The sequence below is a fragment of the Centroberyx affinis genome, unplaced genomic scaffold (genome assembly GCF_046629955.1).
Source record: "Centroberyx affinis isolate AG114_WGS23_722 - 3 ecotype Tasmania unplaced genomic scaffold, CSIRO-AGI_Caff_v1 ptg008537l_1, whole genome shotgun sequence".
In the NCBI taxonomy this organism is placed as follows: domain Eukaryota; kingdom Metazoa; phylum Chordata; class Actinopteri; order Beryciformes; family Berycidae; genus Centroberyx; species Centroberyx affinis.
In genome coordinates, this window is record NW_027284225.1 from 5,813 (window position 1) to 18,588 (window position 12,776).

Consider the following 12,776-nt stretch of genomic DNA (forward strand, 5'->3'; position numbering starts at 1 on the left):
TTCGCTTCTCATTTTTCTCCTCTTTGCTCTCTCGGCCATGTGTGTGTGTGTGTGTGTGTGTGTGTGTGTGTGTGTGTGTACATGTCATGAGGCTCAGCTTCACTATTCAAACAGACACGCACCAAGTGTCCACAGTTAATACCAGGGGTGAACAAAGGCTTTGTAGTTTTGAGGATATACATTTTTTTTTAAAGGGCATCTCTATGTGTTTTTATACTTCTGGAAGGCCGCCACCGGTCATGTCCTCTTGGCTTCATCAGGTTAGCAGCTTAGGCTAAATTCTAGCTTGTGAAAGACACTTGTACTTTCAGTTAAAGGTTTTACTTGTTTTTACTGCGCGTACACATCAGCTGCAGCTCAAGAAACGAGCTGCCGGAAGTCTTAATTTTCTACAACCGCAGAAACGTTGACCGATTTCCACCGATGGCCACCTTGTTTGCCGGAGAGGAAAAGTTGGACGCAGCTTCTGATCTTTTGACATTTGCTATCAGCAGCCAATCGCATGCGAGTGTTGCCATAAAGCCCGCCTATTGCTGAAACACTATTGGCTCTAGAGCTAGCAATCATCAAGCTCAAATTGGCCACTGGACATCAGAAATGGTCGATGTTCATTTTGTCGGTGATTGAGGGATCCTCATCACATTTAAAGGAGCATCAGTCAGTCTGATGGATTCTGGGATGGTTACCTGGATACCTTTTGTTCTAATGCCATATTGGATCTGTTTGGTTTCATTTTAATCACCTTTTGATGTAATCTTCTCTTTTAAAGATTCATTTTAAGGCATTTCTGCACTACAGAGAGAGACAGAAAAGACAGGAATTGAGAGAGGGATGATGACATGCAACCAAAGTCTTGATTCAGATTCAAACTCACGGTGTTGCATGGCCATGACATGTTCCTTATCCTCTTTGATGTCATCTCACTGTCTCTTCTTCCTCGTGTGTGTTTTTTGTTTTTTTTTTGTTTTTTTCCAGGAGGAGGAGGCCAGAGAGGAAGAGAACGGGAGGATCGAGCCGGTTGGCCGAGCCGACTCCTGCATGGACCACACCCCCGTGAGGTCACTAGAGTAAGTCCTCCAATCACGGACCGGGGTTTTCCTTACTTAATCCTAACCTCCCTTTTCTGCCACGTATGAAGACTGATGAAAGTCAATAACCAAGTAACACTGGATGGGTGATTGTATAGAAGACTATTTGAGGAGTTTGATTCCAAAATGCAGTATCCACCATTTGGAAAGAGTGACACCGACTCTTACAAAATGATACCGATCTAATAGGGAAACTATTAGAATATTATTTAAGTTATTTACAGTCATTTGCTTCTAAAATATGTACATTATCTGTATTTTGGAAATATTGAGTCACAAATTTCAAGGTGAAAATGGATATAGAGTTTTGGAATGAAACCTGTTTTTTATTTGTTTGTTTTTTACTGTCATGTCATGAACTGGGAAAATCAGCACTATCCACTGTTCCATCTTTCCCCTCACACAGTAATAGACACTGTAGAGGTAGACCAGCAGATTCTGCATTGTAATCTGGAGGTTTGTTTGTGGAAAATCTCATTTTAAACCCCCCCCCCGTCTCCTGATTTACATAATTCTCTTTTGTGGGAGCAAAACGATCCTCGTCTGACCAGCAGCCTTCGCCCACGCACTAACCCATTCTGCCTGTGATATTAACAACTGTGTTTTGTTTTGTTATTTTGCTTTGTTGCATGCTTCCAGTTTAATATGCAGGTATGGTATTATTATTCATATGATTTCCAAGAGAATCTGGCTTCTCCCGCCTCTCAGTTGTCAACAAGGGGCCTATTTTCCCTGAGCTAATCATACTCATTGTATCAAAACTCTGCCTCCGTTAGATTTGCCATGTTGTAAAAACGCTCCAAGCCTCTGTGTAGATGTTTTTTTTTCCATCCAAAATATACCAACAGGTAGAGTATGCTGCTGTGCAAAGGCAAACAGCTGTAACTGCTTTTGTGATTAGGGTTTTGTTTTCATATAAACAAAAATCATCCCCGTAAACACAATTAAATGATAACCAGTCCCAATTCTTTACCAGCAAGACTTTTGTCTGGGCAGGAGATAATCTTTTGAAGTCACTTTTCTCACTCAGTTGGTGCTTTTTGCCTATTCACATCCACACATCCTGACCAGTCGCTTGATACAAAAGGCGAGGCAATGAACCAGAAGAAAGATGCTCTAAAAGCGGTTTAATCAGCAATGTTTCAACCTCAGCCGGTCTCTGTCTGCACCACTATACAACTGGAGGAAAACTAATTCAAGTCATAATGTTGCTGATGAAACCACTTCAAGGCTGCATCAGTCATGTTTTTTTTTTCTTTTTTTCTATTTTATTGCACCTCCTAGTGTAGTAATAGCAGATTGGGTTTATCCTCCTTTGAAGAGTTTCATTCCTAAATGAGAGATATCCTCTATCCGTTTGAAAAATACGACACCTAGTCTGACAAAATGACATTTTAATGACATCGTTAGCTGTCTTGAGCACCGTACTTAGGAAATAACGACATTGTGGAGTATTCTGTCATCAGGCTTTTGTCAATACTGGGCAGTGAGCGTCAGGTAAGATTGTTCTGAAAATGGATATGGAACGTTTTGGAATGAAACCCTTGTGTAGTGCTGCAGGAATGTCAAGCTTATCTTTCCCTCGTAAAGATCGTCTTAAGCCTAAATGTGTGTGTGTGACTCCATTAGAGGATTCTGGGAGAAGCCTCAGCGTTCTTTGTTATCCCTTATGTGTGCTTGATTTATTTGGACCGCACTGTTTTCTTGTCTTTCTTTTGTTCTTGTTTTTCCTCCTCCAACACCTTCTTGTTTCCTGTTTTATTCATTTATTCACCTCTGTTTTTGTTGTTGTCATCCTATTTCGTCCATTCCTCCATCTTATTTCATGTTTTGTTTTTGCCCACATGGTGTCACCCCCTCTCATCTCCCCCTCCCCCTCCCCCTCCCCCTCCCCCCACCCACCCCATCTCTCTGTCATCCATCCATCACCGTCTCCCAGAGACATAGTCAAACTGGTGGAGGTGTCAAACGACGGCGGGCCCCTGGGAATCCACGTGGTGCCTTTCAGTGCCAGGGACCGCAGGTAAAAATGGCCGCCATGCTGGTTAAACGGGCTAGGGAAGGAGGGAGGAAGACGAGAAGAGAGGGGAGGGAAGGAGAGAAAGAGGGAGGAAGAAACAAAAAAAGTCTGAAAAAGTCCAAAAATGTCTAAATTTAAGACCTTAAAAAGTATTAGAATATCTTAAATACAGTTATTAGGAGTTATTTTCTCTTTGTCTCTTTGCGCTGCATGTCCACTCTGTGATTAATATGGAACAGGGTTAGTAGTACGATATGCAAAACACGGTTTGTTTTTCATCGTATGTGCTTTACTAAACATAATTGGACTTCATATCCCTTAACAATTAATTTCCTGTTGTCCTTGTTCCTAGGCTGGTTTTGCCAACTTTATTTCTTTATTTTGTTGTTATTTTTTTAATTGGTTTAACACTAGAAAGACTGAGCCCTACCCAACAGACGGCTGTTTTTCTGAGTTTTAGGATTTAAATATCTCCGCTTTCAAAATGTTTCTCCATGACTTTTTCTAGACACACTTTCTATACAAACCAGTGTTGTAAGTTTTTCAATATTACACAACTAAATAATAGTTATAATTGAATTTACCTGCTTCAGCTGATAACTTATCGGCCCTCTTGTATTCCCACAAGAGGGCCCTTCTAGTGTTAAATTCAATTCTAAATAGGATTAAAAATATCTTAAAAAGTCTTAAATTTGGCTTTCTGAAACTTGCATGTACCTTGGAGAGACGTAAGTCAGATCACCTGTGTTCTCTCCTGTGGTCTCCTGTGGTGGTCCGGTGTTCACACACACACACACACACACACACACACACATACCACACATTTCTCTGTGGTACCTATGTATAATCCCTTCATCCACAGCCACTCACACAAGTACTATGCTACACACACACACACACAGACACACAGAGGTTTGCACATCAGCATCATGAAGCCATTTGCCAGTTTACAGTGATCAATCACGGTTGTTTAGGGTTTGCAGGTGACTGTCATTTTTCTCTGTGGCTCCTGTCGCAACGGTTTTACATGATGAAAAGGTTACATTGAACAGTGTACACAACACACACACACACATGCAGAGCATACACATGCACATATACACACATAGTGCACACACAGGACACACACTCTGCTGGAACAAAGCTGTGATGGAATGAGAGGAATGTCACAGCTGGTTTGGATATACCCAGAGAGGCAGTTTTTAGGACGTTGCAATCCAAGTCATGAAACCCTTCAGAAACTTTGACTGAGAATCCAGTTCAAAACCTCAACACTGAGTTAAGCCACGTGTCATCCAGGATAAAACTGTTTTTCAAACCTGAAGTGAACATGGAGGCCCTTCTTATCCCTGGAAGAATGTTCAAAGCTCATAAAAACAGTGTAGGCCAGTTTAAGATGGTAATAATACTTTATATCGTTTTACATTACAAAGTCTACAGGCGCAGTCTCTTATTTCCTACCACAGCAATAAGGTTTGTATTTAGGCTAAGCCAGCGGCACAAAGCCAGCTAAAAACCCACAAATGTCCAAACTCTCTTTATGTATGACTCTGGCCCCAGTCTCACAAATATGATCAGTGTCTACAAAACTCGCTGTCACGCTTTATTGAGAATCGAGATCATATCACTTCTCTCACTGCCCGACTTAATCAACCTAAAAGCACATTTATAATGCACTTTTCTTTTATTGGGGAAATGTCAGGGCGAGCGTTATCCCGAGATTAAGATGCCCAACTTTCATCAGAGAAATAGCCCCTCGCAGCAAATCGCATTGTGTTCTCACTCGGATTCAATCAGGGGAATTGTCTATGAACTTTTGCAACTCCTGAACTTTTCTGCCCTCTCTGTAATCACATTCCCATCCATATTGGATTATAAGCCTTGGGAGAGGGCAAGTATTAAACCCTAAAATCAAGCGGATTTACCTAGGCGACATTCGCTCTCGGCACCTCAGAAAAAGCCTCAATACACACGGACACAGACCGCATACCGAAGAAGACTCGATTAGGTTTGTGCCGTCTTTCCTACCCCGCGGTTGATTTTCTTCCTCAGACTGCGCTCCATAATCCGCGCGCTGCCCTTTCAGGTGAAGTCAGCCTCTCGCCGCGGCCGTGTGGGGAGGCATAAGCTGGTTTGCCACGCCGGATTACAGGGCGACAACCGTTGCAGCTCAGCGCGGTCGAAGCGCCACAATACGATAGACCGGCATTTCTCCAGCCCTCCACCCACCACCCCAAAATGCTCAATGGTGCCGTTTTCCATCCCCTCCCTGAAAATACTGTTTATTTTTTTTTTTTGCTTAAGTACGTTAGCTTGGATGAGGGGAGCGGGAGTCCCAGGGGTTAGGAAATTAACACCTGCACAGCAAAGACCCCCGCGGATCCGCAGACGGGGTTTTGAAAGCGGTGATTGCTTTTGAATAGGCGCCTCCCCCACACGGCCTCCAGATGCACCCTAATGTGAAGGCAGGCCCTAAACAACTGTGATTGCTTTCTCTCGCAAGCCTCGTTTACGCTGACGATGCAAATGGAAAAGAGGAGCATACTGTACAGTCAGTACAAGGACTACACCATGCAGTGGAGGCAGCAATTAGCTTTTTTTTCACTGAAGTAGCTTTTCATAACACCACAACACGGTACATAACTCTGATTCTGTGATAGCCACCTGAGCGTGGGAAGAGGAATATTTGCATCAGTAGAAATTAAACCACACAGATCGTCAACGACATGACGCATAGCATGACAAATCCAAAATCTGGATTCTGTAGTCCTAAGAGAGGCTAGAGAAGCTTTTGGGTGAACTTTAGAATGCTTACGGGGAATAAAATGTCAGAAGTGGTATTAGTAGTTGTAGTAGGAGGTGGAGCAGGAGGAGGAGTTGTGTGTACGGTAACGAAGCTGAGATAAAGGGCACAGACATGGGTATGGTATAGGACATTTCTTCAAGTATGTAGTTTTTTTAATTTAGAAACTAGAGCTTAACAATTAATAAAAAAAAAATAAAAATGAAATCGCAATATGAGCTTCTGTGATTTCCAAATCGCAGAGGCAGCAATTAATTGCTTAAGAGAGAGAAAGAGGCGTCCAAACTGGATTTCTAAAGGTGTTTTAGGGCTGCAGGTAATCTTTGGTCCATGAATCAAGTACAATATTGGTGAAAACCTTTCATCATACTCAAACTCAGTAAATCCTGCACACTGACATCTATTTTTCTTTAACAAAATCACTTTTCTTTAAACTATTTTAAAATATTAATTATGATATGAATCACAGTTTAAATTGCAAATGCAATATTCTGTCAAATAATCGCAATTAGATTTTTTGTCAATATCTTGTTAGAAACCCTGAGGTTACTCAAGGTTGCTGTGATTATAATCCCAGACAAGTAGATGGTGTAGTGGACACTTCCTCAAGGCCTTCCCTGGCAACAGCAAAGCAGCCATACTGAATCCCGAAGCTCCTCTTGCATCTTGTTATTAATACATACTTTTGAACATTTCAGGACTCTAGGCTTGTTGGTCAAGCGTCTGGAGCGAGGAGGCAAGGCCGAGCAGCAGGGCCTCTTCCAGGAGAACGACTGTATCGTCCGTATCAATAACGGAGACCTGCGAAACATCCGCTTTGAACAGTAAGACAACAGCTTGCAGGAGCCTCGGCTGAACTCCTCTGGTCCCTTGACTTCCTGTTTGATTTGCTTCCAGGACCTCATTGGCTGTCCTCTGCTCATCTCCTCTAGTTATACTTCAACTCAGCAGCTCGATCCTCCCCTCTCCTCTCCTCTCCTCTCCTCTCCTCTCCTCTCCTCTCCTCTCCTCTCCTCTCTTTTCCTCTCCCCTCCTCTCCTCTCCTCTCCTCTCCTCAAACCTCTCCTTGATCCTCAATCATCCTCGATCCTTTCCTCGATCCTCTCCTCTCTTCTCCTTGATTCTCCTCTCCTCTCCTCTCGCCTCCTCTCCTCTTCTTGATTCTCTCCTCTCCTCTCCTCTCCTCTCCTCTCATCCCCTCTCCTTGATTCTCCTCTGCTCTCCTCTCTCCTCTCCTCTCCTCTTCTTGATTCTCTCTTCTCCTCTCCTCTCCTCTCCTCTCCTGTCCTCTCTTATTTCCTCTTCTCCTCCTCTCTTCTCCCCTGCAAGTGCATGGGCTTTTGCTGCTGCCCATCACTATGCTAACAAAGCTAACCCGTCCCTGTTTAACTCTTGTAGGTCACACCCTCAATCGCTAAAGTGGTTCCTGCAATCCTCTCAGCGTTTGTTCCCCTGTATCTCGCTAACAGCTCCACTGGATTCCCACTGTAACCCTTTCTTGCTTCTTCCATCGGACGCCTGCCTCTGCCTCAGTGTAACACTCACAGCTTCTGCTTTTCAGCGCTGTTCTCATCTCTTTCCCCCCCGTTCCCTCCCTAACCGCAGCCAACCTGCTGACCCCCCCCCCCCCCCCCCCCTCCCTCTCTCCGCTCTAGATGCTATATGCTGCACGCTTACCTTCACTCTGCATACAGGCTGGTGCTCGCTCAACGCAACCGCTGAAATCCAGTGATGCATACATGTGTATGATCTATGTTGCTGCTGTCAGCATAAATGTATAGCTTACAGTATGCTTTCAACTGTATAATTCATAGGTGTTATACATTCTGTAAGACGACAGTAATGCAAAATACTACTCGCACGCACACATACAGCACTCTGTTGCACTATGAATAGGCTTTACTGTCCCATGGAGTTGTCCCTCGAAAGAAAACAGTAATTCAATCCCAGCCATGTCAAAATGTCCTGTTCTCCACTGTGGCTGAGCCATAACTCTAGTAATGTATGGGAATAAGGCTCCCATACATAGCTCCATTGACAGCATAAGACAACATATTTGCCACTTAACATGTGTTGCAACCGCATCAGCAGTGGTTTGCGTTTTTTTAACAGTAGCTTGATGAGGGAGCAGATTACGCCTTGTCTGCCACTCGATCCAGCCTGAAATCGTAAAGTCGCCGGGACGAGACCGTCCCCCTCAGAGAATATTATTTGTGGCTGGGAAAAACGGGCCCGGAATTTCACCAAACAACGCTCTGGGGGCCCAGTTGTAGTTGCGGCGGGTGGGGCAGTCGAAATCGGGAGGCCCGGCATTTTCCCGAGCGTCCGTTCAGCTGTCAGGGGCCGAGAGAAGAAGCATACCAAAGTCAGCTTTATTGAAACAGGTGGCGCTAACAAGGCCCCCCTGTTACAGGGTGCTGACAGCCAACATAAGTTTCCATTCACACCTACTGTACGTTAGCTCACACCGAAGGGGGTTTAAAGAGGATTTTCTGCAACCATCCGACGGATAGAGGTCTCCTTCATCTGGAGCCAAATGAGGGGATTATGTGATGGAGCTGTCGGGGACTGTTGAGTCTCTTTTTATAGCCGCTCACTCTAGCAATAAGTATTAATTATCATGTCAGAATGTGCAGGTGGGCGAAGATGGATTTTGTGTGTGTGTGTGAGAGTGATTGGCTAGGGGATGGGTGCTACACTGTGTAGATGTGTGTACAAGTAGGGGTGTGTGTGGTTGCTTGCTTGATAAAGACTAAGAAAACGCATCCACTGTGCATGTATATTTGTGTGTGTGAGGTCTACGATACTTTCATATCGCTTACCACTGTTTCTTTCAATCCTCCCCCTCTCCCTGCCTTCCTCCCTCCTCTTTCCTCCCTTTTCCTACCTCTCTCCTTCATCTTTCCATTCATCTCCCTCTAACGTCCTCCTCTCTGCCCTCTCCCTCTCTCCTCACTCCGCCTTTTCCTCCCTCCCTTCGTCCATCCTTGTCCCTCTAAATTCCTCCTCCTCCTCTCCCTCCCTCCTGCCCTCTCTTTCCCAATCCAGAGCCCAGAATATGTTCCGTCAGGCCATGCGTTCTCCGATCATCATGTTCCACGTGGTGCCGTCGTCCATGAAGGCCCACTACGAGCAGCTGTCCCACAGTGAGAGGAACCCGGCCTACACCTCGGGCCGCTTCAGCCCCGACTCCCTGACCGGCAGCACCGTCTCCGGCATGGACCACACCCCGCAGAGGATGTCCCGACACGGTTCCCAAACGCACCCTCACGCCCATCCTCACCCCCACCCCCAGCCTCACCCGGACCAGAGCGACGCCTACTCCCCTCTACCTCACCCGGCAGTCTCTGCGGCCAAGCCCCCGACGGGCCACGCCCAGTCGCCACAGAGGGTGCTAACCTCCACCCCCACGGCCGGATACACCAAAAAGGTCGGCAGAAGACTCAACATCCAGCTGAAGAAAGGTGAGTTAGAAAATTTAGTGAGTAAATGCCTTAAATACTAGCGCTGTCAATAAGTGTAGGACTAGGGGAAAATCGGTGAAACATACACTACCACTCAAAAGTTTGGACACACACATTTTTCTTTATTTTTACTATTTTCCAAGACATCAAAACTATGAAATAACACAAATGGAATTATGCCGTGACCAAAAAAGTCAAAACTATCAAAGCTATCTTATATTTTAGATTCTTTAAAGTAGCCGCCCCTTTGCCTTGATGGAAAGGCAAAGGCTTTGGAAAGAAATTCATACATAGGCATCAACTTCACTATTTATATTTGTCTAAGAAACAAATTTCAAGCCTGTTAGCATAGGCCTTTAGATCAAAATGGCTTTAAGATGATGAAAAACATAGTACATTCAATCAGGTGTGTCCAAACTTTTGACTGGTAGTGTATAGACACAAAATTGTAACCTCAAATGCCTGAAGGGTTCTTAGTTTTTGTGTAGAAACAAAGTCTTGCCTGTCCTTACATGGCATATTACATCACTGAAAGTTTCTGAAGTATCATTTAATTCCTTCCAGAGGGTCTGTGAAAATTCCCCCTCGTGCTTTGCATTCCAATAAATTAGCCTTTCAAAAATGAGAAGGAACCATTGTATTTTATTAGCCTCTGGAGTCCAACTGAATAAACAAGCAATTGCTCCAATCTGGCACTTCAAAGACTGTAGGAACAGTTTGTTGAGAAACGCAGCAAACACAGAAGCATGCAAAATGTGAACCATGATGTAACAGGCTTAAAAACAACCAGAGTTCACCAGAACGATGTGAGCGGTGCACAGAGGGTGACAAGCCCACCGAACAGAAGAGAAAAGATTTCAGTTTAGGCAGGCGGAAATGTGCAGCGATAGGCGATGCCAGGAATAAAACTTGGGGAGATCTCCGTGGTGTAGCCTTTGACTGACAGCTGGCACAGTTGGTCCATACCTCTGCCAACAGGATACCAGGTGTTTGTGCCAGGTCTCAGGGCCAGAGAGCTTGTTGCTAAGCAGCCGCTGGTCCCTGTGTGCTGTCAAATGCCATGGTGAGGAGTCCGACAGGGCTGCACCATATGCCCACTGAAGTTTCCACCCAAATCTGTTCCCTCTCTTGGGGCTGGAATCAAGCCAGGAAATAAAAAATTAAAAAAACCCAGCTGCTTGTTGCACATTCCAACCTGGCTGTTAGCCGTTTCTACTTGTTCCAGGCGTCTATCATTATTTTTGTTTTTTTTCTAGTGGCTCTCACCTCTCCAATTCTTGGTCATGATGCCTAGATAAACACTTCATTCTGAACAGGATGTGCCTGGAAGATCTATAGTGTTTTCAGTCAACAATATTATCTTTTCTCATTCCACATTTTGTTTGCTGTTATTGGAGCGGGCGCTCACGGGATTAGCAGCAACTCCCAAAAGGCCATTTGGCTCGTCCGTTTTGTTTTGAGTGCCGACTTAAGCCCACAGCTCTGAGCGTAGATTAAACTCCCGCATTGTTTATGTGCTCGAATCAGACACTAGTCTCCTCACAAATCCCGGGGAGTATCAAAATCAATCAAAGAATCCCATTCTGCACAGGAAATTGCTTAGGTATGTCTTAATCAAGCTAATGGGAGTTTTAAAGATCCTCCTCCCTATTTAAACCCAAGAACGCTACAGGCATTTACCGGTGAGTATAATACCGTACCTCATCTGCCTGTGGGAAGTTGATTGGCTCATCAATGTAGGGGATTAAGTAGAGGATGTGAAACAGAATAGTTAAGTGTTCTGCTATTCTTGCGTCAGCTCAGTCAGACAGGCATTGAGGATTAGGCCAATGCGCTGATACAACAATGGCTATTGTTCTTATGTTGATATCTTTTTTTTTTTTTTTTTTTTTACATTTGCAATCCTGCACACAATGTAAGAGGAAATAGCTTCTTCACATGGCCCTTTGAAACACATACATGTAGACATCTCAACATAGGTGTCAAAGTAGCAGTAGCAGGTAGGTCAACACAGATGGACTGGATGGATTGACTGTTGTATGGAACGAACCAGTGACACCCGAGTTACAGGACAGACTAACCGCTTCGTAGCCCTAGACAGTCTAATGTGCCTTGACCACAGGCTGTTATCCAGTGTCTGGTTTTAATGAAATATCAGAGAACTGTATTAAAAGCCTTCCCTTCCCCTCACTTATTACAGGGTTAGGGTTAGTCCAACTTCTAACTTTAGAAGTATTAACTTGCCTTGCCTCACAATATATCCCTGATTTACTTACTCTCTATAAACCCACTTGAACTCTGAGCTGACAGGATGCAGGATTTATTTTCATTTCCTGTATTTAACTTGATTAATAATGGAAAATATGTTTGTTTGTTTGTTTGTTGGGGTTGTCAAGGACATTACACACAGGCTTGTGCTCTTAGTGGTTGTTGGTGAGACATACTCTTAGTGGGTTACAGGAAGAACTTTATGCATATGTACACATCATCACATATGTACACGCATCCACCCACATGTATGTCGATGCATTAAAACAAGGCCTATAGGATGGATTATGCATTGTACAAACACAATGCACTTATGGGAGTGAGCCATACAACATAAATGTTCCCCCGGGGCGTGAGTGTGCTTTTTCTTCTGAGCTCTCTGTGATGGGAAATGCCCACTTGATAACCCCAACCCCATACCCATTACCACTCAGCACACTTTCAGCACACCCAAACCAAATTCCTGTCTAGAATATCACCACAGATATTGCCTACAGTTGCATCAGATCCTCCAAAATGCTGGTAAACCAAGCAAATTGACTGTGAACATATTCTCAGTAGCTGGAGCCGGAGGAGTGGCTGCAGATGGAGTAGAATATATTCAGTGCCAGGGGGTAAAACCATAATCCATCATGAGACCTGCTTCTTGTCTCCCGTCCCGTAGGTCCTGAGGGTCTGGGATTCAGCATAACGTCACGCGATGTTCCCATCGGCGGCTCGGCACCCATCTATGTGAAGAACATCCTGCCTCGGGGAGCTGCCATCCAAGATGGCCGCCTCAAGGCCGGAGACAGGCTGCTGGAGGTGAGAATGTGTGAGGGTGCTGTGACACCAGTCCCGTGTGTGCAGGGGCTGATGTAATCGACAATTTAAGCTCGTTCATCGTGGTCAGTGCACTTTATTTACCTGGACAATGTCTCATTTTGTCGATGTCCAAAATGAGAGGATCCCTGTATGAAAAATTTGACACTTACTCTTATAGAATACTAATACTTTACAGGATGAAAACATCTATATTGCATTTAAAGGATTGATTTATGAATTTCCAGTTATTTGAATTGCTTGAGAGTTTACTTGATGCATGAAGAGAAGACTTGAGACTTGACTTGACTTGGGTTCTGGTGACGTGGGAC

At 44.5% G+C, this 12,776-nt stretch overlaps 1 protein-coding gene across 1 annotated transcript in view; it reads left to right on the top strand.

The window, feature by feature from the left end:
• Positions 1 to 975: 975 nt before the first annotated feature.
• Positions 976 to 12,776, top strand: part of pard3ab (par-3 family cell polarity regulator alpha, b) — a gene marked incomplete at its 5' end in the record, with an annotated part of 78,845 nt that continues 67,044 nt past the window's right edge. The window contains 5 exons of the mRNA XM_071514345.1: positions 976 to 1,067; positions 3,028 to 3,111; positions 6,610 to 6,735; positions 8,960 to 9,375; positions 12,308 to 12,447. Of these exons, the coding sequence (XP_071370446.1) occupies positions 976 to 1,067; positions 3,028 to 3,111; positions 6,610 to 6,735; positions 8,960 to 9,375; positions 12,308 to 12,447 (858 nt within the window). The remainder of the gene's footprint in view (positions 1,068 to 3,027; positions 3,112 to 6,609; positions 6,736 to 8,959; positions 9,376 to 12,307; positions 12,448 to 12,776) is intronic.